General features: G+C 43.1%; 1 protein-coding gene across 3 annotated transcripts in view; it reads left to right on the top strand.

Moving 5' to 3' along the window:
- LOC126475226 (cyclin-dependent kinase 14) overlaps positions 1–27,822 on the top strand; it is a 182,277-nt gene that overhangs the window by 78,780 nt on the left and 75,675 nt on the right. The window contains exon 1 of one of the 3 annotated variants that reach the window (XM_050102901.1): positions 12,956–13,006. The exons of 1 other annotated variant lie outside the window; for it this stretch is intronic. In XM_050102901.1, coding sequence (XP_049958858.1) covers positions 12,970–13,006 — 37 coding nt within the window. In that variant the 5' untranslated portion in view covers positions 12,956–12,969. Of the gene's footprint in view, positions 1–12,955; positions 13,007–26,714; positions 26,770–27,822 lie in introns of those variants that run through there. One more of the 3 variants, XM_050102900.1, reaches the window with a different exon arrangement.

Raw genomic sequence — 27,822 nt, 5'->3', positions numbered from 1 at the left:
TGATTGAGTTGAAAAGGAGACGAATAGAAAGAATAACAGTAATTCGAAAAGACATTAATCAGAAACGAGACGGAAAACATGTGCATGTAATATCGGAATTAATGAACTGGTGATTAACCAGAAATCAAAACGATCGAAATATATAATGCGTCACGAACCGTGCAGTTCTTTTTTGATCCTATACACTGCTACAGTTAACAGAATGATCGACACTGCTCTAGCAGCTGCTTCCATCCAGTAGATATTTTTCAAATTGTTTCCACGGACTCCGTGAAACATAGACATGTTTACTATTGTGTGACGTATAATTATCATTACTGGAAAAGAACGTTATGGAATTTCTTGTCAGTTACGCATTTATTTCAAACGCATCGTGTTGTGGTCAGTACCATATAAGCTTTGCTACAGACTGAACAAAGGACTCACACTTAATTTAGTCTTTTATTTGGATCGCAGGTGGCACAATATGTGACTTGCTCTGTTGAATTTCACCGTGTGTTAAAATGTTTTTGTTCAACAATGTGAACAGTTTCTTTCTGCAGTCTTACTTTTATTCAGAAATAATGTCTTCTCGAAATGAAGTTTTTACTCACCGACAGGTGGATGTTGATGAGTGCTGCAAAATCCCCTAATGAGTCGCTGTGCTTTCTCACAGTTCGACTCTAATCCGTCGAACAAACTGTTTTTGTCCTAGGCAGAACAGATAGGACCACATAGCAAACTGTTATGCAACTTACCTTTTACTGACGATGTTGGCCTTGCAATAGTTTTCTGGTGCTTCTAATAGAAACTATGTACCGTAATTTTTTGTTGCTGTTTCAAATTACGGCATCAAAGTAGAACCACCATACAGTCTGATAATTTACTTTCATTGGAATTCGTTCTCTCAGCGGAGGACTGGGGCTACCTTTTATCACAAGAAGATGGTTTAACAGATTACCATCCTTACTCATAACGGTGTGGTGTAATTAATGTACTAACCAGACATGACCAACTAAGTTCAACTATGGCTCTAAGCACTGTGGAACTTAAACATCTGAGATAAGCAGACCCCCTAGACTTAGAACTACTTAAACCTAACTAACCTAAGGACATCACACACATCCATGACCGAGGCAGGATTCGAATCTGTGACCGTAGCAGCAGCGCGGTTCCAGACTGAAGCGCCTAGAACCGCTCGGTTGCAACGGCCGGCTCCAACTAAGTGAATATAACCGCAGTAAGCAATATTTTCCCTTTAGCAAACACAAAAATAGTTCGCAAATTTCAATACCTTTATGATACGGTCTCGCTTAACTACCAAGTGTGGCGTGCATTATCGTCAGATCCAGAAGTTTAGTATCGTTTATTTTCCCCATTGACGGTTTTCATACCTCATTTGCCAGCACTGTTACGCCGGCAAATACAGCAAGTTTAATTCCACTTAATGTGCGTCACCACATATTCCCATACATTGTCGTCATACCCGCGTCCGGCCATCCTGATTTAGCTTTAAAGTCAGTACCGCCATTAGACTTAGAACTACTTAAACCTAACTAACCTAAGGACATCACACACATCCATGCCCGAGGCAAAAAATGGTTCAAATGGCTCTGAGCACTATGGGACTCAACTGCTGAGGTAATTAGTCCCCTAGAACTTAGAACTAGTTAAACCTAACTAACCTAAGGACATCACAAACATCCATGCCCGAGGCAGGATTCGATCCTGCGACCGTAGCGGTCTTGCGGTTCCAGACTGCAGCGACTTTAACCGCACGGCCACTTCGGCCGGCTGCCCGAGGCAGGATTCGGATCTGCGACCGTAGCAGCATCGCGGTCCCAGACTATACCAACTAAGTGAATAATAAATAATAACAGTTAAGATGGTGTACTAAGTAATAAAACAAAGCAGTAGGCTCTGCCAGAAATATCGGTTCTTAGACAATGTGTCTAATAGCGTAGTTTAATACGACAGTATGCCATCTTATGCAATTTATTACACTTAAAACATTTGATAATGGCACTTTGAAGCCAAAATCATGATTGTGTAAGTGTAAATGTAACACTGCAAATAAACAAGTGTAATGGCAGTACTGACTCTAAAGAAATATATTATGACTGTGGCCCCGCATTATGAACAAAATTATATCCTCATTTAGGTTTTCTGTGATTTCCCTAAATCACTTGAGGCAATTGCCGGGATGGTTCCTTCCCCATCCTTCCCTAATCCGATGGGACCGATGACCTCGCTGTTGGGTCCCTTCCCACAAAAATCAACCAACTAACCAATGTCGTCATGATTATTATTGTCATCATCGTTCATCTCTCATCGGGGGCTGAGGATTACACTTTGCCTCAACAAGTTGCCAATGCCGTTGTTGATCTAACTAGCCATCTCTTCTCACGCCGGGCAAGATGTCACAGTGGGTGAGACATCGGACTCACAGTCGAGAGGACAGCGGTTCATATCCCTGTTCAGCCACCAGATTTAGGTTTTTCGTCATTTCCATAATTGGTTAACGTGAATGCCGGGATGGAGAAGCACGACCGCTTTTCTTTCTCATCCTCCCCCAATCTTTGCTTATGCTCCAGCTCTAATGATCTCATCGTCGACGGTCGGTAAATCCTAATCTTCCTTTCTTTTGTCCACTCTAGTAAAGCATGACTCGTGCAAGTCTTTTTCGAACTCGTCCAGACAACCTATTCTCAGTCCCTCCATTACCGCTGTGGGCGTACTACTACCGGTCATTCTTGTCGCCTGGTCGTCCTATTGGATTCACTTGCTTTCGATTTTATTTATAACGCGCCGAACTTCCGGGAACATAGTGAAATAGAAAAATTGCAATGTGACACCAAAACAAAATGATAGCGTTCTAGAGTTCTGTAAAATTCGAATTCACTCCAAGACAATTTTCAAATTATACCTAACTATATACTCTGCCATTCTGCTCACGACAGATGTGTTGGGGTGGTATATTCTTCAACGCAGCTAAACTTTCTTACCTGGAGGTCAAGATACAATGATATACGTTCTCTTACCACCCTTTTCCTCCCATGAATTCACTGGTTCTCGTTTTTCTCCTTATCTCTGTGCTGTTGCCCTGGCGTTATGGTTCAGTCCAGTGCATGAAGGATCTTATTTAAGAAGAGCCATCTCAATTTTATGCAAGCCACACGCACCTGGCTACTGCATATCTACGGTAGTAGCTCCTTCGGCCGGGTGGATGTTTATTCGTCGCTTTCCACGCGGCGGACGCCTTTAAGCGGGATCGCATCCCCTTTCCTGCGACTGCTTCTCCGTTTCCCGCCGCCTTTTTCCTTTCCGGCCAATCTGCATGCTCCCCAGACACCGGTGTTGTTTCGGATTTACGGTGATCCCCTTTATACCCTGATAGACCGACCTGCAGGTTTTGCGTGGTAGCAAAGACAGAAGGGAGGCTGGAGACAGGCGCCCGCTCGAGAAGAATACCACTGTTCTTCACCAGAGTAAAGAGGGAGAGGCGCCGGCGGCAGCAAGAACTTCCAGCAAGCGTTTATTGCAGTACCGCCTCGGAGAATAGACTTTCTTCTTCTTTCAGAAGGTTGCATCGCTATTTGTGACTCCTTGGGATGTGCTGTTTTCAGTATGTAACAGCCGCGGTCTTTTGGTTGCGAAGTATTGGTGTTCAGCGAACACACATGCACAGTAAAAGTCACTCTATTTATATGCACGCTCAACTCTTAGCCACGCAGTCTTTTGTAGGGCACATATGCAAAAAATTAGCCAAATGGGAGTAGGCCTGTCGCACTGAGTGCTCCGTAAAAACATAATTATGTATATATGTTGTTCATACATCCTGCGAATCGAGAATCTCAACGATTTTTGCCTGTTATCTGTATCGATACTGGCTAGATATTGGTCCCGGGAATTCTAAAAGCGTATCAAAATTCTACTGTGATTCCTACCCAGATATACAAAAAGAAGCGAACAGGGAACTTCAGTCTATGTATTTGGGGAGAGAATCTATAATAAAACATTTTTTATATAATTACAGTTCAACAAGTTTCAGAGTGTTTACTCTACTTGTACTGTGAAACTTTCTTTCTTGCCGTTCTTCATGATTCTAGGTCAACGGGAAGCACCGTATAGGTTTTTATGAGTGAGTTTTCAGTATCAAAATATGTGACATAAATGACTGTATCTTTTGATTACAGTGACATAGAAGCTTACAATTTTTACGCCGCCAAGGAACCATATATGACTTAAATGTGAATTTGATCGTCGACCTGTTCTAAGAAAAAGATTTCTTGATACTCTGACAGACAGACAACAAAACGGTCCTGTAACGGTTCCATTTTTACAGATTGATGAGGCCCCAAAAATACGAACACACTTTCAAAGAGTAATAACCAAAAATAGTAATCGAGCTCGGTGTAAAGAGCTATGTCATACATTTGGCATTTTAACTGCACTATTGGAGTGCATATACCAATCGGTTATGCACATCAGAAATAACCTTTATAATTACTCTTCAAATCGCTCTGTCCATGACCATGAAACAAGGGCTAGTCTGAACTAAAGTTCAACACGAAAGTGTAAACTCTTAACAGCATTTTCTACCTATGGATAAAATTATGCAGTAAATTGCTCAAGGACATTAAATAGGTTAATAAAACGAATTCATTTAAACAGGGCGTTAAAAAGTACCAATAAGCTGTACATTCTGTACAGTGAAAGGTTACGTAGATAACAGGGAGTAGGGTTCTTGTAAAAAATGTAACAGAAGTAAATAATAATAATAATAATAATAATAATAATAATAATTAATAAAGCAGAAGTAATAACTAACATCAAAGATGCCCCTGCAGAAGTTGGGACGAAACATGGAGACATCAACAGAATAGAAAAAACATTAATGAGATCATTATGAAGAAAGGTAGACAAGGAAGCACGAAAGGAACTATACGGAAACCTGAAATAGTCTGGCAAACGTCGTGCACGGTTTATAACAACAAAGAATGCCTTTTACAAAACAATAGAATACATCACTGTGAAACGGTTCTGAAGCCAGTAGTTATGTATGCAGCCGAAACCTTATCCCTAGTTGCAAATAAAGGGCTCCTCGAGAGCGCAGGCTCATTAGGGAATTCATGGGAACCAATTACGAGGAAATCTCTGATAAAATAGAAAAAAAATTACAGATAAAATCCGCAAAAGACATGTGCGATTTTAAAGTCACTTCAAACGAATGGATGGCTTCAGGATGACAAAGAATATCTTACACTTTTTTTATTCAAATCCCAAAGCCACAATACCCTGGTTGACAAATACGAAAGACGACCCACATCTGCTACAGATCATACCCGCAACGGCTGTGACAATGATACCTCTTCCGTAAGGTAGCAGTGACGAACGTCCTACGCAGAGATGAGCGACCAAAAAGAAGAAGATGCAGTGTCCCTTCTGTTTTTCTTCTTCTCCTCTCTCTCTCTCTCTCTCTCTCTCTCTCTCTCTCTCTCTCTCTCTCTCTCTCTCTTAAGTCGACTGCCCATCCCCCTGCTCTGTATTCTTGGTCATGGTGACACCCTGATCTGTAGCACCCGACGTCTAGGTTTGGTAACAAGGTCATGATTTATTTGTGAACTGGTGCAGCCAACGAATGTGAATGCCAAATGCATACATACAAAGTACGCCCTCTGCGTAACCTATACGCGACGTCTTACTCATTGAGGAATGATACTGACTCAATTTTCCATGCAAGCAAATGAGGATTTGCAGTACGCCAAATGGAAATCAAGCATCCTTGCTGTGGTTACGTCATAGTGTGTGTAGTTCTGTGTTATGAAATAATTTGCGAATAGCCTGTGTATTACGTTCGGTAACCGGTGATGAGAAATGAACAGTGTAGCACTAGGGTTTTTTTTGTTATTTAATGACTTATTTGCAAAACAATGTTATGCAGTAGCTGTGTAATCGGAGGATGGATAGTCTAATCTAAGTCCGGCCATCCTGGTTTCCGTGGTTTCCGTAAATTATTCAGGAAAACGCCTGGATGGTTCCCACTATAAAGCCACGGCCTGCTACGTATTCTGTCTTTGTCAAACTGGACCCGTAAGTAGATAAATGTCTGTATGTATAACGAATTATGTTGCTTTATTCTTCAACTGTAATGCCATAATACGTCCAATATCCCTGTAAAAGATACCCACTACCTATACTACAACGTATCTCGCACTCTGCCGAATCAGTACATTTCATTATCACAACGAATATACTGGGTAATTTAAGCGATTTATTTCGAATTTCTGGTGCTCCAGCCTATCGTTATGTATATAATAACGTCTTAAATTTTTCCATATAACCTTTATAGATTTTTTCGTGTATTACGCGACAGGTAACCTTTTGTATACTGCCAAGGAGGCCGGCCACTATCAAGTAACTATCAGTGTTTATCAACGTAAAAATGTAATACAGAGATTTAAAATACAGAGATTGCTTTTCAGCAGTTCTGTGATGGTCGCCAGGTATTACTGTGTTATCTTCATGAGGTGAGAATCTGTTCTGGGAAGCTGTATTGTAGCTTCTACTTATCGTTGTAAGGGCCTATTCAAAGGCGACGTTACACTGCTGTTACAACTGTGTAAAAAAGATATGAATTAAGTCTTCTCCACACGTCGTGAAAATGTAGCATTTGATTCAGAAGAAGTTTCGAGAATTAAAAAAAAAAGTCACTTATCCCATGTAAACGATGCTTGCTCGCAGACTACATCTTACAGGCTGTATCCCTGCCGTAGTTAAAAGTTTTCCTTATTTTAGCGCCCATTGGTTGGTCAGACCGTGCAGCATAATGCCGTGCTTGATGTGATAACTAGAATCCCAGTTGTTTACCTTCATGCCACTTCTTCTAAAACTCGAATAGCAAATGAGTTACTTTATCGGCGCGACATGCATAGCGGTGGGTTGCTAACAGTGCGTAAACGTATCAATGTTGACCATCATTAAGCGAATATGTGGACGAGTTAAGCAAACAGAGTGACATTCGTGCTTTGACAGCGGCTCGCGCCGTGTCCCCCGCGGTTCGCGGATTTTCACCTCTGCTGCACAGCGCCACAAACGGCTGTGTTTGCCGCTGTTTCCGGCCGTCGGCGTGCAATGTTGCACGCGCCGCTTCTGTTACGAGCTGTCCTTCCGTGACGCCCTTCTAATAGGAAACAATGTAACATTAGCCGGAATTTGGACACCGTCCACGAATGCAACTGCGCGGTTCATTGTTGGCTATAACATTAACCTAGGGAATGATAAGTTTGGATTAATGAGCGGAAATCTTTCATATCTGCGGTACAAACACACACTATTGCAGGTACATAGTCAGCACAGATACCTGCTCGGCGAACGATAGGTATCACTCCTAGCTAAGCTGTCGTATGCAACGAGAAAAAACGAGACAAAGTGTCCCAGAGTCCGAAAGCAACTGCTCTAGAGCTAGATAATCATTCAGTCATAAGAATACGCATGCAAACAAAGACTTTAACAAGACAATTCGGCATATCAAAACTAGACAAGTCAACGCAGTCCCTTGAAGGCATTCTGTAGTCAGTCGATTAGCGCGCACCAGGCATGAATTCAAGAAGGCGGGGATGATCATGACATCTATTTCTCCGATCCCAAATAAAATGTTACTAAAACCGTTTATATTTTTAAATAATCAGTTTCCAATTGTTTCGGCTAAGTCAGCTACAGAAATTATTTGAAACATGCCCACGCACGCACATATACACTGAAGAACCAAAGAAACTGGTACACCTGCCTAATATTGTGTAGGGTCGCTGCGAGCACGAAGAAGTGCCGCAAGATGACGTGGCATGGACTCGACTAATGTCTGAGGGAACTGAAATCATGAATCCTGCGGGCCGTCCATAAATCCGTAGGAGTACGAGAGGGTGGAGACCTCTTGTGGACAGCACGTTGCAAGGCATCCCAGATATGCTCAATAACGTTCATGTCTGGGGCGTTTGGTGGCCAGCGGAAGTGTTTAAACTCAGAAGAGTGTTCCCGTAGCAATTCTGGACGTGTAGGGTGTCGCATTGTCCTGCTGGAATTGTCAAAATCCTTTGGAATCCACGATGAACATGAATGGATGCAGTTGATCAGACAGGATGCTTACGTACGTTTCACCTGTCAGAGTCCTATCTAGATGTATCAGGGACCCCATATCACACCAGCTGCACACGCCCCACATCATTACAGAGCCTCCACTAGCTTGAACAGTCCCCTGCTGACATGCACGGTCCACGGATTCATGAGGCTGTCTCCATACCTGTGCACGTCCATCCACTCGATACAATATGAAACGAGACTCGTTCGACCAGGCAACATGTTTCCAGTCATCAACAGTCCAACGTCGTCAGTGTTGACGGCCCAGACGAGGCGTAAAGCTTTGTGTCGTGCAGTCATCAAGGTTATACGAGTGGGCCTTCGATTTTGAAAGCACATATCGATGATGTTGCGTTGAATGGCTCGCTCGCTGACACTTGTTAATGGCCCGGCATTGAAATCTGCAGCAATTTTTGGAAGGGTTGCACTTCTGTCACGTTGAACTATTCTCTTAAGTCGTCGCTGGTCCCGTTCTTGCAAGATCTATTGCTGGCCGCAGCGATGTCGGAGATTTGATGTTTTACTGGATTCCTGATATTCACGGAACACTCTTGAAGCGGTGTAGGGGAAAATCTCCACTTCATCGCTACCTCGGAGATGGTGAATCCCATCGCTCGTGCGCCGACTGTAACATCACGTTCAAACACGCTTAAATTTTGATAACCTGCCATTGTAGCAGCAGTAAGCGACCTAAAAACTGTGCCAGACGCTTGTTGTCTTATATAGGCGTTTCTGACCCCAGCGTCGTATTCTGACTGTTTACATGTCTCTGTATTTGAATACGTGTGGCTATATGAGTTTCTTTGGCGCTTCAGAATGTGTATATATATATATATATATATGTGTGTGTGTGTGTGTGTGTGTGTGTGTGTGTGTGTGTGTGTGTGTGTGTGTGTGTATATATATATATATACTGAGGTGAAAATAGTCATGGAATAGCTAAATGCGCGTATACAAATGACGGTAGAATCGTGTACACAAGGCATAAAAGGCAGTGCAGTGGTGGAGCTGTCATTTGTATCCGGGTGATTCATGTGAAAATGTTTCCGACGTGATCATGGTCGCACGACGAGCATTAACAGAATGCAGAACGGTAGTCCGGGCTGGACGCAAGGGTCATTGTCATTCCATTTCGGAAATCGTTAGAGAATTCAGTATTACGAGATCCACAGTGTCAAGTGTGTGCCCAGAATACCACATTTCAGGCACTCTCTCACGACGGCCTTCACTTAATGACCAAGAGCACCGGCGTTTTCGAAGAGGTGTCCGTGCTAAGAGACAAGCACACTGCTTGAAATAACCACTGAAATCAATGTTGGATGTACGACGAATGTATCCATTAGGACAGTGCGGCGAAATTTGGCGCTATGGGCAATGGAAGCAGACTAACGACGCGAGTGCCTTTGCTAACAGCGTAACATTGCCCGCAACGTCTCTCCTGGGCTCTTGACTACATCGGTTGGACCCTAGATGCCGTAAAATTGTGGCTGGTCAGATGAGTCCCTATTTGAGTTGGTAAGGGCTGATGGTAGGGTTCGAGTGTGGCGCAGAGACCACGAAACCATGGAACAAAGTGTGAACAGGGCACTCTGCAAGCTGATAGTGGCCTCATAATGGTGTGGGTTGTGTGTACTTGGTCTGGACTGGGTCCTCCGGATGTTCGGCTACTTGGAGACCATTTGCCGCCCTTCATGGACGTCAAGTTCCAAAACAACGATGTAATTTTCTACATACCACGAAATCACACCATGCGCATCCCAAAAGACGGTTGATGTAACTTTTTCTCCGACTGCGAGAACTTCTGCGCTCTCCGCTCATTGCTTTGCGTGCAATGAAACAGGAAAATTCACTTTTTAATTAGCACAGCAACCTTTCAAAAAGAATAGTATTAATACTCATCATCAATTCAGAATCATTAGGACTTAATGTCATTTCACCAAGAAGGAGTTAATATTATGAGCATAAGTGTGCAGAAAGCTACAGACGGGATGTCGTGCTCAGGATTTACATTTTTTTCTGTGTCTGTGTGCAGTGCTGCTAATGAGTTTCGAATGTCTCGCTTGTTTAATAAACCAGCATGTGAATGTGGCCCAGAGCAGACAGGCGCGACAATGGATTGCAGCTGGGCCGTTTGTAGAGCGCACGTGCCGAAGGTCCGCTGCCGCGCTGAACTGAAAGCGGTTTCTTGCAAGCCCTATCGCACAGAGAACGTGATGTCGTAGTAATGCATAATGCTTGCTTTATTCAGTTCCCTGTCCTATCATTTTATATGTCCGTTTGTTTAAGGGAGAGTGGGAAATTTCGCAGACGCAGGCCCTTATTCGCTGATGGCGTAACGTAGCCGAACAGGACTCCGGCAGATTCCGGAAACATAGCGATTTGAAGCATAGATAAAGTCTTGTCGTTTGTCTTGGCATTTCTTTTTAGAAAAGTAATTAGTTATTTTTGCGAAAATTTCGCTACAAACCTTAGGAAATAGACATGTCAGTGAACTACTCTTTCCGAGAGGACTCGAATGCTCTTAATAGTATATAGCTCTATTTAAAAACCGTAGTTGCTTCAGTACTTCGGTAGACAAAGAAGATACTTTCTTCCGATAGCTGGAGCCATTTACGAAATGTTCGGCTAGTAAACTGAACAGAGATGCATGCTTACAGTTACTAGTGGAGACTGGAAAACAAGTAAATGAATACGAGAACAGACTGGAGTGGAAGAAATAATTATGACTGTAATGAAAATGGTATGGAGGTGGGGGAATGGGTGGTAATGGGAGCAAAGAATTTCTTTGCTGAATTCGAAGAGATGAGACAGTGCCGATGAGCTAACGGACGATGGATGTATGATATTAGAAAACGGGCTGGAAAGGCATAAAAAAAGTCTGTAGCGTGATGATAATATCATTAATCTTACAACAAAGTCCACACTCTTTCGCGTAATCTTAAATGCCGAAAAGCTTATTTCTTGAACGTCTGCCGAAAAATTATGGATGTCCATGTTATGTCATCTGACACATCATGTACCATGTGACATCATGTACGAGTATACAGAGTGAACCCGAACTTGAACCAGAAATTTTTAGGACTGTTCAGTGATATTTTCTAAGTGTTTGACCTGTCGTCTCCGTGGTTCGTTACAGAGTATTTGCATTTCGTTTGGACAACAGTAGGTAGTCGCGGAGGTCCTGTTACATAACAGAGGCGAGACTGACTGACTCTTTCGGGGGGTATGCGAAGAGCCTAGTTTATGAGACTCCAGTCGATATTAGCTTGAAGCTAGTTGCTAGGATTGTCGCAGCCGCGTAAGTAGTGACCTCTTGAGATTCTTGAGAGTGTAAGACAGTCAATGGTGCGTCGCTGTACACTCTACCGTGGTCGTGATGGTTGACATTTCGAACAGTACTTATGGTTGAACAATTTTGCGTTTGTCACAAGCTGTACTGTACAGCAAGAGAACAGATCATACACAGTGGTACAAGTGTGTTTACTTCGTCTGAGGGTAGTGCATGTTTTGTATTATTCGCATTGATGATTCCATATTACAGGCTTTTTCATTGTTAAGGCAATTGCGGTAACAAACCGAATTAATAAAAATTACTTTATTGCTCTGTAACGAGCCAGACCACGGGTACCATATACCAGAATACTAAGAAAATACCCCTCAACACCAGATTGTTATGGTTGCAGTTTGGGCTCACCCTATATTGTAATGAAACGGCTGCTTCACAGTAATGGACTGATGGCATTTGTATATACATCCTCTGTTCGTCTTGTAAGTTACGCCGTATCTCTCTCTCTCTCTCTCTCTCTCTCTCTCTCTCTCTCCCTCTCCCTCTCCCCGTGAGTGTGTGTCTCACTCTCTCTATCTAGCGTCTCTTTGCAGACCAAATTTGTTGTGCTGGCGACATACACTCCGCCACTCCAAAATGTTTCAAAACTGGAATAAAAAAAAAATAAAAAGAGAGAGAGAGAGAGAGGGAGAGAGAGAGACGTTAAAGTGGTGCTTTTAGTGCTTCAGGTGTTCTACGTAGTCTTTTCCCCTCTTGAATACAACGCACAGATCATTCATACAACAATGTGAAACTGTTAGAAAAGTCTTTCCTTGGGATGTTCTTCAACTCGAACATGGCGTTGGCTTGAATGTCTGTTATATCGTCAAAGCATTGGTCCTTTGTGTGAGTTTCTGCACTTCGTACTGATAACACTATGTCCCATCACGGTGATTTTTTTTTTTTTCCTTTTTTTTTTTTTTTTTTTTTTTTCCTTCAGAAAAGGACTGTCCTCGTTTTGCATTTCATTCAGGTCGCCCCATGTTTCAACGCGTCCTTGTATTTGTTCAGGAGACAATGTGTGCGGCACAGGCTTTACACACACTTTTCTGTTCTTCAAAACATTCTGGACGATGTCTTCAAAACTTTACAGACAATGTCTTGAACACTTGATTTAGGGATGGTGCTCCATTGCAATTTGAGGCGCGTCAGTGTTGTCGAACTACGGCCACTATTTAACACTGCCTGCTCACGTCTGAGTGGTCGATAGCACATCTGTTGTTAGTAGTTATTAGTTCAAATTGCATCCGTTCCGTTGTTACTGCGCAGATGTCGCTTATAGGCCCACAATAAAATCAGTCTCGTAACTTTTTGGAAAGGCGGTGTACGCGGTACCAGGCCACGGAACCACGGATCATAATGGTTGGTAACGCTGCAGATTGCTTCGGCACCTGCCTCTGTGGTTAGTAATTTTCCTTTGCGTGCACCGCATCCAGCTTCGTGTGGTGACGGAATGGAGGGGAAGAGAGAGAACAGCAGTGTGCCTAACGCTCGCGTGAGTAGCACGCAGTCACATCCCGGCTGTCAGCATGGTGTGCACTGCTGCGCCTGAACCCACTGCTGCCAGTGAGTACCAGTTGCCTGCCTGCTGGAGGCGGCTGTCATACACACATACATACATACATACATACATTAATCCTTGTTCCATAGATCATGAATACATTTCGTAATGATATGGAACGTGTCACTTTAACATAAGTTTTCTTCACACAGAATAATTAATTTTTTTTTTTTTTTTTTTTTTACAGTTACTACTTCGTATTCAAAAATTCATCTATTGAGTAGAAGGAGTTGTCATTCAGAAATTCGTTTAATTTACTGATAAATGTTGGTGGGCTATATGTCGGACTTTTAATGCTATTTGGCAAATGACCAAAGATTTTTGTGACAGTGCAATTCTCCCCATTCTGTGCCAAAGTGAGATTTAATCCAGAATAGTGAAGATCATCTTCTCTTCTAGTATTGTAGCTATGCACTTCACTGTAATTTTTGAAATGGAATGGGTTATTAATAACAAATTTCATAAGTGAATATATGTATTGCGAAAGTTCTGTGAATATCCCGAGTTCCTTAAATAAGTGTCTGCAAGGTGATATTGGATGGGCTCCAGCTATTATTCTGATTACACGCTTTTGTGCAATGAATACTTTCTCTCTTCATTACGAATTACCCCAATATATGATGCCATATGAAAGCAGTGAATGAAAATAGGCATAGTAGGCTAATTTACTGATACGTTTATCACCAAAGCTTGCAATAACCCTAATAGCATAAGTAGCTGAACCTAACCGTTTCAGCAGAACATCGATGTGTTTCTTTCAGTTCAATTTCTCATCAATGCACACACCCAGAAATTTTGAATATTCTGCCTTAGCAACTGACTTCTGTCCGTAGTCTACATTTATCAATGGTGTTACGCCATTTACTGTACAGAATTGTATAAGCTATGTTTTCTCAAAATTTAGTGAGGATCCATGTGCAGAGAACCACTTAATAATTTTCTGAAAGACATTATTTACAATTTTCTCAGCTTATTCTTGCTTCTTGGGTGTGATTACTATACTTGTATCATCAGCAAAAAGAACTAGCTTTTCATCTTCATGAATATAGAGTGGCAAGTCATTAATATATATTAAGAATAATAAGGGACCCAAGACTGAACCCTGTGGGTCACCATTCTTGGTACCACCACCACCACCCCCCACCCCCCCCCCCCCCCCCCCAGTTAGAGGACTCTGCTGATTTTTGCAGACTATCTGTACTGTTAATTTCAACCTTCTGCATTTTTCCAGTTAAACATGAATTATTCCATTTGTGCACTGTCCTGCTTATACCACATGAAGAAACCTGCTCGTTCAGATCGCCACTAGACTTAAACTGGATTCACTAATGATCAATGAAACACACTCCTGCGGGAGCTGCCGTGTAAACGAAAATTACTAGAAATACAACGTCTCTGAGGATCTTTGTTTACAGGTGCACTCGTTTTCCCATTGACGCCTAGCGCTGGTTCTGTTCTTGTCTGTCTTGACTGAGGAACCCTCCAGCCAGCCATTTAAGTGTGGAACACGTATCACTTGTAACACATTCATTATTGTATTGTATTCAACTCGGCTGTTGCCGTGATGGACAGCAACAGTTACTGAATACAATAAAAAATAACAAAATAATTGTGTTCCACTACGTGCACAGTAAGAGCAGTATGTACATGGAACACTCTTAGAACTATGTTGACGATTATGAGTGCTAGTAGCCCTCAAGTTAGTACACTCAACCGAATGTCTTTCCCGTAAATAGATTCAGTACTGAAATGTGATTCTGCGAGGCCTGCCAAATAAGCATTCTGTGGTTGCGGTAACGCCTCCATTTTACAACAACAATATTCCTTGGACTTGGGGAAAATTGTAAATTTGTGGTGAGTTCCTTTGGTACCAAACTGCTGAGGTCATCGGTCCCTAGGTTTACACACCACTTAAACTAACTTACGCAGAGGACAACACACACCCAAGCCCGAGGGAGGGCGCGAACCTCCGGTGGGGGGAGCCGCGCGAACCGTGGCAAGGCGCCCAAGATCGCAGGGCTACCTCGCGCGGGTTGGACTCTGGACTGTGTGAGGTGGAAGTTTAAACAGTTCACATTTCCCGATTTTCCCATCACAAAAGCAGTTTCGTGGATATATGCGTTTTCATAACGCTTTTCTCTCTAATTTTACACACCGCACTTCTTCTGACTTTCCCCCTGGTTCATAGGACTTACCTAATGTCTAGTACACGCTTTACCCTTGCGAAATAATAAAAACTAGCGATTCCTTTTGCATCCACGAAAACGTGCTATATCAATGCCGGCAGATGAACTCGACTTTTTAGCGCAGGACCACTGATTTTGCTGTCTCGTTTCTTGCCTGTAATAGTGGTCTCAGATCTCATTCAAATTAACATATCGGCGCATAATTTTGTTGGAATGTTATGAAGACGGTCCAAATGTTACCGAGAAATTTCTTCCGCGCATTTTCTGTTGGTCAGCATTCGACAGCTATTTCACCATAGTGGATTTAGCATCCTAATAGTTAATTCATCAGCTATTACATACGCCTTTAATTGTCGATCGTCCGGCACCAGAGTTTTCACATGTAGTTGCAGTATCTGGGCAGCCTTCATGTGCATCGTTAAAAAAAAAAAAAAAAATTACGGCCACGTAGAGGTACCATTTTCTATATGGTTATAATGAAGGAACCGACTCCTGACGGAGCCTATCAGTTTTAAATTAATTTGTGTTTGAAGAGTAGGCCGTCCAGAGTAAAGGAAAAAATAATGACATACAGTGTTTAAGTTTATCCATTTTAATGAAACACACGCACCATGACGTATTTAAAAATCTTCATAAATCAATTTGTCATTTCACTTGCGTTATTGACCATCTTCATACATAAAAAACAAAGTTAGAAATACTTCGATATCAACGCAGTCTTTTACCAGGGCGAGACTTTTCCACTTGCTCTTCTAATTAAGATCCTAGGCAAACTAGCGACAGTTTCAAAATACGTTTACACCGTAACGAAGTTTGTCCGCTCCCACATCTGAGCTGACACAAGGCTTCCCGACACTGTAATGATTTACCTTGGAGTCTATTCATAAGCGAAGCATGCTCCCAACGAGCCACCGAATTTGCTCATCTTTCGCACGGTTTCAGTGCACCAATAATCCCCTCCTTTCACCCCGATTCTTTAAAGAATTTAACTTCCGTGTATACAACAGTTTCAAACGTCTGATTACTTTACAAATGAGTTACGTGTTAAATAATTAACGTTTAGCTTGTAAGCGAGAAAAAATTGAGAAAAACTTTGAATTTATATTTAAAGTTTGTCGGAAGTCGCTAAGTACGCTCATTATCTAACACTCGATGAGTGTACTTCAGGCAATTTGCGCTCCGTTTTAAACAAAAGCTAGTTTCCCGCACATCTCAATATTTATGACGTCATATCTCGTGAACTATGTATGTGTTGTCATATAATCCAGCAGGTACATTCAGAGGTATATGTAGTTTCTGCCTGCAAAATATATTGTGAATAGAGATAGTAGTAAAGAAGTAATAAATGAAGACATGTCTTATGCGGCAGTTTTCCTGCATGAACAGCAAAAATGTTTCGTAAAGGCATGGGTAAAGTTTGTTGGATGTCGCTAAGTGCGCTCATTGTCAAATACTGGATGAATTTAATCTGAATAAAAGACGCACCGTCAGATAACACTGCCTCAAGGAATATGCACGGTTTTTAACTTTAATACTTGTTCTATTGTATTAAAGCTTTAACGTATGATTATACCTCTGAATGAACAGATTAAGACGACATGTAAAATTTTTAAGTTCGCTCAAGATTTACATGAAATATTAAAAAAAAATTGTTGTTCATGGAAGGCATTTGATAGGCAACGAACTGTTTCACGATGGCCCTGTTGTATAAAACATTCTCGGACCTCAGGGTAAAACCTCGAGCTTTCGACGATTGACTGTCAAGCTTCTGCTGTGGTTTGTGGTCTGGCTACTTGGCATAAGAGCTCTTGAGCACTTCCAGAAACGTATGAACGGTATGCACCCAAACATTCAGTTCACTGTCGACATAGAGTAAGAGGGAAGACTGCCATTTTTAGAGGTTATGGACATCTTAGCCACTCGGTGTACCGCAAGCCTACGCACACTCATTTATGAATTAGCGCCCAGAGTTTTCACCATCCAGTCCAGAAGAGAATACCTTGAAATACACTGATACATAGAGAAAAAAATGTTGCTGACGAGGATCGTTTGAATTCCGAAATTAATCATCTGAAGTATGTGTTCCGAAATAACAGCAACGGATCATGTGATATGAAGTCAGAGCTCTCGAAGAAAAAGAACGTGAAAATGTAGAACATTCGCATGTCGAGCCACCGACTGCATTCCCTCCCTTCTGCGGCGCTACATCCAGCAAAATAGGCAGAGTCGTGGGAAGACGTAGTAAGATTTATTTTCCGACTTCCTAAGAGATTAGGAGATGCTATGCGCTGTTCAGGAGAGTCTCGGCCTTAGGACTCCTGGAATTTACAACATCCCTTGTGAGTGCGGAAGCAATTACATCGGTCAGTCCATCCGCACCGTTTCCGACCGCTGTGCAGAACATCAACGCCATATTAAAAATCGAGAACTGGTGAAATCTGCAGTTGCTGAACACAGCCTCACAAACAGACAGAAAATATTGTTTTGACGAAACAAAAGTTTTGTCCTAGGCTCTTACATAATGGGATTATGTAATTAAAGAGGCTGTAGAAATAAGAATGTGCGAGAAGAGCTTCAACCGTGACAGCGGATATAATATTAGCGGTGCATGGAAGCGAGCTCTCGATGCAAGCAAGAGCCAGTGAGATATATTCATCGCAAAGTTTACGCTGCGACGGGGGCGGTGGCGCCACCAGCGCAGACGCTGACACCATCTGCGACAGCAGTACGTAATCACCGACCAATCAGAAGCCATGTATGGGCTATGGAAGCCCGCCACAGCAGCAGTTTTGGTTTTGACAGTCAGTTGCTTCTGATGCAGACGATGGAGTACACCGTCGAAACCTCGAGGTTTTACTGTGAATTCACGCCGCAAGAAGTCCGAGAATATTTTATGCATTAGACAGGCAAACTGCAACTGGGACCGTGCACCAGAAACCACGACTCATGAACCGGATTAGACGTTTAGTTTTGCATAGCATAAGTACCAACGTAACTTTCGCATGGTATGTTACTGCCAAGTAACATGTAGCTCAATTAAACTAGGACAATACACAGAAATAACTGCTACAATATAGTACAGAATGGAACTGGAAAGAAGCACACAATGAGACTAACAGAAATGAATCTTTTATTCAAAGACAAATGCACGCCGATTCAGGACGGTCCCCTGGACATTACGAAAGGCGGAGCATGGTTCTTAATAGAGTGTGTGATCACAAAGGACGACTGTGCACGCTCTGCAACGTGCTCTCATGCTGGCCGTGATATTTGCAAGGAGTTCTTGTGATAAGGCGTTCCCTTCCTCCGGCAGTGCGGTTCACGTCTACTGGAGAGGGTCGTTGGTGCTCGATAGGATTTACGGCGGGGGAAGGGGCAGGTCAGTGCATTCGCCGAGTATCCTCTCGTTCCAAGAGCTGCTCCACCTCTGCTGTTGGATCCGGTCGCGCATTTTCATCCATGAAAATGGCGTGAAAAGACGCATGTGGGAAAGGAGTACAGTGTCACAATAACGTTGACCTGTGAGTGTACCATCTTGAAAGATTCTCTCAGCACACCCATACGACATAATGCCTCCCCACACCACAAAACTTGGCCCGACAAAGCGAATATATTCGACAATGTTCCTGGGTGTATTACATGTTTCCACTTGACATCATAGGTTCGTACGTCAAGGATCGCCGAACTTGATCGTTTTGGTGGTCCATGTGCTATGTTGTGGGAATGTATAATGTTGGGAGGACATACTGACCTCTAAATCTTTGAACATGGCACACATACTGGTACACATTATTGTGACTCTGTCTTCCATAAGCATATGCGTCTTTTCAGGGGTGCATTCGGCCCTGGCTTCATTTTTATGGATGAAAATGCCATCGAACAATGGATGTGACTCGTGGAACATGAGGATATGGGGCGAATGGACTGGTTTGCCCGTTCGCCCGATTTAAATTCCATCGAGCACGTGTGGGATGCATATTACAGCATATCCACATCCGCCACCATTCAGCAATTGTGTCTTTGAATAAATATGGTATATCTATTCACCTCATTACTTTGTTACCTTCTGTACTGCAGTGTAGCAGTTCTTTCTATTTTTGGTCCTAGTTTCATCGAACTATGTTACTTGGCAGTGACGCATCATGTAGAAGTTACTTTCGTCATTAAGTTTTGCACGCCAGTGTAGATGCTTAGATGTAACAGATGCTGCTGTAGTGTGATGCACTTCTCACACATTTTCGTGAAATCGAGGTTCAAAGTCTAAATAACGTGTTGAATACAACACGAGAACGCCAGCAGTCGAGCAATGGCGCCAAGTGCAACCGGCGGAGGAGGTAGAATAGTGCAATTTGCTCGTACAGCATTCGAGGGATGCAATTTTTTTTTAATTTTCTAATCTTCACCGAACACTAGTACCGCTGCAGTGAATCGGAAATGGACTATGACAATATCAATGATACTTATGGGACATTCGTGGATACGTATAATCCTGGTATAATAAGGAATAGTGATATAATAAACATTATGTATCGATACGTGCACATAAGGATTCATTATTCTGAGTCGATTATACCTACCCAGCACTTACAGTAATTATTATTATTATTATTGTTGTTGTTGTTATTGTATGCCTTAACTGGTTGCTGTAACACGGCTGTCGGGCGGCTTGCGCTCTCGTGTGATGTTCATCAGGCTCGTAAAATTTGAAACCCGATTTCATGAAAACACATCATACTACAGCAGCATTCGTAACATCCAGCCATCTACTACAGACTTGCCACCCGGTGGTTGTATGCTTCCCAGTTTAGCCTGGCGAGGACAACTGAGGAAATTTTCACTCTCCAACGGAGTGTGCGCGAATATGAAATTTCCCGGCAGATTAAAACTATGTGCCAGAGTGTGACCATCGCAGTCTGGTCCCTTCAATCTCACAAACCAACCAACCAACCTTTGCCTTTTACGGGCAAGGGCTCTACCAACTGAGCTAGCGAAGCACGATCCACGATCCCTCCTCACAGCTTCACTTCCGCCAGTACGTCGTCTCCTTCTTTCCAAAGTTCACAGAAGTTCCGCAGCGAACCTTACAGGACACAATAGTAGCATTCGTGAATGCAGTCCTCCCCCCCCCCCTCTCTCTCTCTCTCTCTCTCTCTCTCTCTCTCTCTCTCTCTCTCTCTCACTCTCTCACTCTCATACATATATATAATGTTCAAAGTGGCCTCCATGGGATGCACGTGTTCATACTTCGATCATGGATTGCCGCTCTCTTTCGCATTTTTTCGCCTCCCTCTAAATTGCGTCACAGGTGTCGTAAACATGCTGTTGAAGGGTCTGCACTTCAGGAATTGGTTCAGCATACACAACGATTTCAGACGCCCCAAGAGGTAAAAACTCATGGTTTTAAGTCCGGGGATCTGGCAGGCCATGTTACACGGCCTCCGCTTCCTATCCAACATCTGGCGAAGATGTTATTGAGGTGTCGGTGAACTGTAAATTGGAAGTGGGGTGGTGCTCCATCGTACAGAAACCACATAACCCGTCGTAACGCCAAAGGCAGAGTATTCCGCAGGAAGTTAGTACATTCCTCAGTCAAGGCACTGTGGGATAATAACTAGTCCAATTACATGGTCGCCAAGGATTCTTGCCCACACGTTCATGCTGAACCGATGCTGATGCGATGCCTCAACCATTCCCCGAGAATTGTCTGTACCCGACGGGTGACGATTAGGCAGATTGATGACGCCAGTTCTGGTAAAAGTTCCTTCGTCGGTAAAGAGGATTGACTGCAGAAATCTCATCATTGTGATGGTCTTGTGTAAAACTATCAACAAAATCCTGCCCTTAGAGGGAGATCTGCTGCTGATAATCCTTGTACCCTTTGCAGGCGTTAGGGATAGTAGCGGTTGTCATGCAGGATACATATAATCGTAATTTCGCTTACATCATGTTGGCTGACCGCTTGCCTGGAGTGTGCACTTGGATTCGTCTGAATATCCTGTAGAACCTGGTCCTCCAAAGCTGGTGTACACATGATCCACCGCCTCCCTGCACGGTCGTCTGCCTGAAAGGACCCACGATCACAGAAACGCCCAAAAAGGGCTTGAAATGTTCTGTGGTGTGGTTCGTGTGTGTGAGAATGCTTGTTTTGCTATAACCATGCTGCCTCTCGACCGCTTCCATCTGCTTGGCCGTACACAGACCCACCAATCTGTTCCCGACATGAATACCGGACCATTCTGCTGCGTAAAGTACGCTGCGTCTGTCTCACAGCCTGCAAAACACAAGGGACACCCGCCACGTGGGTAGAGGAACTTTCATTCGTCAACGCCATCTACCGTGGCAATGATGCATTTCCGGACACACGTTCATAGGACCTTTTTTCCTCCATTTCCAGTTAGGAATCTGCCACTGCATTTGTCGCTTTTGTCTCTTTCTCTCCAAACCAACCAGTCCATCTGTATGTGTAGGCGAACCTCAGAACTGTTGTAAGGATCTAGATCCGGTCTTCACTAATACAGATGTGTATCTGATTCACGAGGAAGGTTTTTGTATGTAATTTGTAAATATTACGTACAAATTTTCTGAATTATTACGAATTGAAGTTCAGTTTTGAAAACGATGCCATTACCACATAGCGATCAGCTGGTACAACTCGAGAGAGCAGCAGTGCCTCGAGAACGCAGCAAACAGTATACAGTTGATTAAATGTATTCGCAATTGCAAATACGGACAACAGTCAGCTGTAGAATGGAATGACGACGATAGACTTTGTGCCGAATCGTGACGCGAACCCAGATTTACCGCTTAACGGGGAGCGTCGCCTTACCATTTGGGTCTAGCCCTGAAACGTGCACGAATAGCCAAACTTCCGTATGTCGTCAGCCATGTGCGACAACCTGTAGTCGTACATCCATTATGTATATTTCCTCACTGGCGAGAAATTTTACGTGAAAGTAGCTCGTCCAGTATCGGCGGATAAATATAATATTGCAATGCCTGTGTTAAACCGAATACGAGGCGGAGCGGAGTTCCTTTGGACATGCATGTTGTAGTGGGCCGGTGGTAGAATATGTGGCTGTCAGTCGAAAAGTTGTGTAATCGAATCGCCGTTGAGTCACTTTTTTCACGCTTCCTTTCCTTTTAACGTAGCATTAAACTCTCAGTGATGTGATGTGGAGATTCGCCAGAAACGAAACGTGGCTCGGGTTCCATGTCACCCTTTTGGATAACTGGTTAGGGACATGGAAGTCGCCTAAGTGACACTCAATTGATTGTAGTCGTTTCAGAACGGCTGCATAGCGAAAAAACTGTGTTTTTCATTTATTTATGCATTAAGTGAAAAGCAGCATGGGATGAAGGTTTTCTTCGTTTGTATAAAGTAAGTTTAGGAGCAGAGCAGCAGAGGACTCAGCTTTCAACTTTATGCTTTCCTCGAGTCAAACATAGATGTGAACACGATTCTCTGCATGGTACGGTGAAAGATATTATTTGTTTGGACACTTTCAAATTATTCAGAAGACTGGTAAACTAATATCCACTGTCGAGAAAGAGATTTAGGTCTTTTAAACATCATAAAGACATTGACACGATTTTCGTGAATGGGACTCAAAATTTCTTGCGAATGAATACGCAATTCAGGGTGCTCCACATAAAACTGGTACGCCTCACGTACCGGTTAATCATCTCGAGTCGAACTGCTTATGAAGTGGCAGCAGTGTCACGAAAGTTGGATAGACTGCATTTTATCGGAATGTTGAGTGCAGTCGTGTGTTTGTGCGTCAGTTGTTCTGAGAAGTTCGTACTGTTGCTACAGAAATGGGGCAGTTTGCATTAGAACATGGATTTGATATTGTGGAGTGTTACATAAAGACAGGGTTCATAGAGGAATGTAAAAAAATGTTTCGAGCGAAGTATCCTGATAGGAAACTGCCCACGAACAGCACTATTCATGATTTGTGCATGCCATGTGCGGGCTATAGGATCCGTTTAAAATGTGCAGAGGAATTGACCACCGACAGTGAGGACCCTTGAAACTATAGATACAATTCGCGTGGACATTACGAAAAGTCTCCACAAATCAGCAAGGAAGCTATCGCAGCATGTTGGTGTACCTCGTACATAGTGTACTAAAAGATATGAAATTAAAAGCCTGTCGTGTCAGTGTGGTGCAAGAGTTGAAATTTGAGTATCAAGAAAAAAAAGAGTCCATTATTGTAACTAGCTGTTAACATCAATTGCTATCGGTTACCTGAGTCCTTGGTTTACGACATGTGAGATGAGGCCTGGTTTCATTTGTCAGGTTATGTAAACTCCCACACTTGCAGATAATGGTCACAGAAAATCCATGTATCCTGCATGAAGAACCTCTCCACTCGGAGCAGACAGGTGTTTAGTGTGCATTATCTGTCGTGCGCATTATTCGCCCCGTATTTTTCAGTTAAACGTGAAACAATGCCAGATATCATAGGTCTTTCACTCTTTCCATGCACAGTTAACAGATACGGAGAAACTGTATGTACTATTCCAACAAGATGGAGCAACCGCTCACATCCAACTAAAGCATAGCCCACATCTCCGACGTGTTCCCTGAAGTCGAAATACTTCTACATACAGTTGTGGGACGCATTTCGAAATATGACGACAATTTCAGAGTACCAATTTCTGTTTCCCTCAGATTACCATTCGCAGTTCACACCCTTATTTTACTGCAGTGAGTTTTCAACTTTGAATACGCAATAAATATGATCAACGATGAAAAGACAACCAAAACATCATCAGACTGTGATATGAGACTTAAAATATGAAATAATTAAATCTTTTGAGAATCAGTCGTTTGAGAATAACTACATAGCTAAAAAACATGCTAATCCAAAATGTGTGGTATTTATTTTGTACGCATCAAGTAAAACGTTTTCCGAAAAAGTACTTCAGCAAGTTTGTTTCATTTCGGTATAGTCGGTTCTTTCAGCAGCGCAGTAGATGACTCAGCTTCCAGCTCTCTGCTTTCCTTGAATCAAACTAAATGTGGACACCATTCTTTGCGTAGCACGTCGAAGAAGTCTCCCATAGGCCTCTATTAGCCGAGGGGCACGAGGACATCACGAGTGCTGCTGCTAGCTTTCAGAGATTTCGGTGCCTTGTGTCTCACAGGCAGTGGCGAGAACCTATTAGCCAACGGCAACTGGTGGCGCCACTGATTCACTAGCTGGCGCGCCTGGTAACAGCAGTGTCCACTTGTAGTTGCCCAAGACCGTCACGGGACATAGTGATACATTGAGCATATTATCTGTGGACACTAGTGGCGCCACTTCTCCCCGATGGACCAGCGTGCACATACGATACACCGAATTTAAGAGATTGAAACGAAACCTGCAACCTTTGATTTTATGACAAAAGCATACTCTGAGAAAACAGCCGAGTTGAGTTCTATCGAATAATATACATTGGATTTTTTTCTCATTTTCCTACTCTTTCGGCTATTTTTTTAATAGAAGAATGAAGAGAAGTAGTTCTTCATACGACGTCATTCTGTCAACTAATTATTTTTCAGATGAGAAGTGAGCTATTATTAAAAAGTAGCGCCACAAGTTTCCTGAAGTCCTCGAAGGTGTCCTTTAAGTTTTGGAAACAGATGAAAATCGGATGGGAGCAAGTCGGGACTTTGTTGTGGGTGATAGATGACAGTGAACACAAGGTGTATTGTTGCGGATGTCGCAGCGCTCGTGTGTGGTCTGGCATTAAATGCTGAAGGAGAGAGTGGTCCATGTGCGAGTGAACTGTTCGTATTCGAAACACGATGGCAGCACACTGTTTCTCACGCACCGACAGTTACGTTACACAACGCCATCTTACACGCACCGCCCTCTAACGGTAGAGGGTTGCAAATTTGTAGACATGAAGACTAAAGATGTAGACTGTTAATAATGTTTGTTTTATTTAAAAAGCTTAAAGAACTTTTACATAGCCGGCCGGGGTGGCCGAGCGGTTGTAGGCGCTCCAGTCTGGAACCGCGCGACCGCTACGGTCGCAGGTTTGAATCCTGCCTCGGGCATGGGCGTGTGTGATGTCCTTAGGTTAGTTAGGTTTAACTAGTTCTAAGTTCTAGGGGACTGATGACCTCAGAAGTTACGTCCCATAATGCTCAGAGCCATTTTGAACTTTCACATAAAAAATCGGAGCATTACTTTTCAGCACGCCCTTGTAGTTCCATTCGGTGGCTTCAAAGTTTATAAATCATACTTTCAACTGCAAACTTCGTGACGCAAATAGCTTTACTGGTCCATATATTTCGTTAATTTATCCACGCTGATGGTGGCTGAGGTCCGTGGCTACGCGTTAAATGAAGTGAAAATCAGACAACGTGTAATACATTTCGCCAAGAGACGTTTCGGGGTTTGGCCTTTCTCCATTTGGCTTAATACATTTATATCTTCGTCAATTCCAACGTTTTTATCGACTGCATTTTGAACACCGAAGTCACCGTGTGCAAAATAAACATTCGTTTAGCCACCATGTTTCCTGTGTTGCACATTTACATTTAAATTAACATGACGGGCGGGAAGTGTGGGGGCTAAAAATTGTAGGAGGAGACGAAGACTCGAATACAGTAAACAGGTTCACATGAAAGCAGACTGCAGTAGCCATGATGAGATACGTACAGGATTGAGTAACGTGGACAGCTGCATCAATCAGGCCTCGGAGTGAAAAACAACACAGCAAAAACATCAGTAACCATAGTAGTACGATACACTTTTATTCTACAACTTGCAGCTCTTTCATGCTCACCAAGAGCGAGAAAAGGAGCTACAAGTTACAGAATAAAAATGATTGCACTTAACTATTAGTTAAAAGTTAGTATGCAGGTCGGGAACGTAATAGCTACACGTCTGTGAACAGGGAAACTGAATGGTGTAAAAAAAAAAAAATAATAATAATAAAGAAAACATTTGTCGTAGCGAAAAACGCTTCTTGGCGGAAATGAAGCTGTGTAAGAAGTGACTAGGCTAGTTGCTGTATCTCTTAAAGTAACTAGAAGTTTCACATTGACTCTTTGTTTTTCGCTTGGCAACACGTCAGTTGTCCAGTTACCTCTATGAATGAATGCGCGCGTCTTGCGTGCCCGCTTTGGCTATTGTAGGAAACAAGAAAATTGCTGCCGCTCGATTACTCATTCTCACCGACAGATACATTCACTCAGTCGAGAAAGTACGTTCAGCTTATGTAAAAGGAATATGTGTAATTTCTTCCAGGCCGAAAATAAGAGTGTGACGCATGTGCCACTATGATTGCATTCCAGTACGCTCCGCATCGGCGCCTCGAAACCTGTGTTCTCTGTTGCCCTGTTGACCGTTTCCTGGGCCAGTGATGTCTCGCTGCTGTCGTATCGGTCAGGACCAGTGTTGTTATACACGTTGCGCGCTCAGTGGTCAGTCACCGTACGGTGGCGTATATGCGGCGGCAGTCGTGTCCGTGCTTATCAACGGAACTCGCGTGCCGGGGACAAGGTCGACGCGGGGAAAGTCCGCCTTGCCACAGACGCAACATGTGCTGCTGCGCACCAGCCACGGACGATTCGTCATCAGGTACTGTCTGTCTCTCCTCGACCAACACCACCGGCTTGCTGCTAACGTAAGTCCGTTTCACTTGACCAGAAGGAATGTGTCGACCAGAGCACCTTCGTGCGTACTGAATCTGGTGTGTGAACTGGTCAGTAAGACAATAGTCCGGAAGAGTCTGGCCGTTTTACACGCCGAATACACAGCGAGTCAACGACGTGTGCTCGATCGTTATGGCCCCTGGATTGTATAACGCGTGCTACCGAATACGGCTGAAGTTGCAACTGCGATCCCAGAACATGTGATTTGGAGTCCGCAGCTCTTGGTGTAGTGGCTAGCGCTGCTGCCTCTGGATCACGAGGTCCCGGGTTCGATTGCCGGCCGGGTTGGTGATTTTTTTTTTTCCTAGGTGTTTGTGTCATCATTTCATCACCACCATTTGTGGTATTGGCTAGATTGGACTGTGTAAAAATTGTGACTTTGTGCGGGCGCTGATGACCGCGCGCAGTGAAGTATCCCACAAACCGCACATCATCGTTTGATTTGGACGTTTTGTGATGTTAATTAGTGTTAGATGCCATTTGCGAAGAATATAGAAGTGAACACTGATTTGACAGGTGCTTGGTTAATGGACTTACCCTGCAATTGACTGTCCCAGATGCCTAAAGTAGCGTAAGAAATTTGATATCGAGGAAGCAGATCTTGTTGACTTACATACTTTACAAACCACCGCACTGTGAAACAGAATACTTAACATGGTACATCATATTAGGGTTTCTTCCTGTTACAGTCGCGTTAGGATCGCGAGAAGAATGACGTTAAACGCCTTTCTGCACCTGCAATTAATCTTGTCTTTGCGGTTCTTATCGGAGACACTCAAGATTCTTCGCTTAACGTTAGATCTCGAAACACTATAAGTGGGCTTTCGCGGAATAATAGATGACTATCTTAAAGAGTCTGCCAGTTAGGTTTTTCAGCGTTTCCGTGTAGCTGTCCCTTGAGTCGAACGTGTGACTGTTTGTGCCGCCCTTTGTATACGTCAAGTATCCCTATTGAGGATAGCGTATGTCTCATAGTGCA

Source organism: Schistocerca serialis, chromosome 4 (assembly GCF_023864345.2).
Source record: "Schistocerca serialis cubense isolate TAMUIC-IGC-003099 chromosome 4, iqSchSeri2.2, whole genome shotgun sequence".
NCBI classification, from domain to species: domain Eukaryota; kingdom Metazoa; phylum Arthropoda; class Insecta; order Orthoptera; family Acrididae; genus Schistocerca; species Schistocerca serialis.
Note: the sequence above shows the minus strand (reverse complement) of the source record. Positions and strands in the feature narration are given on the sequence as shown.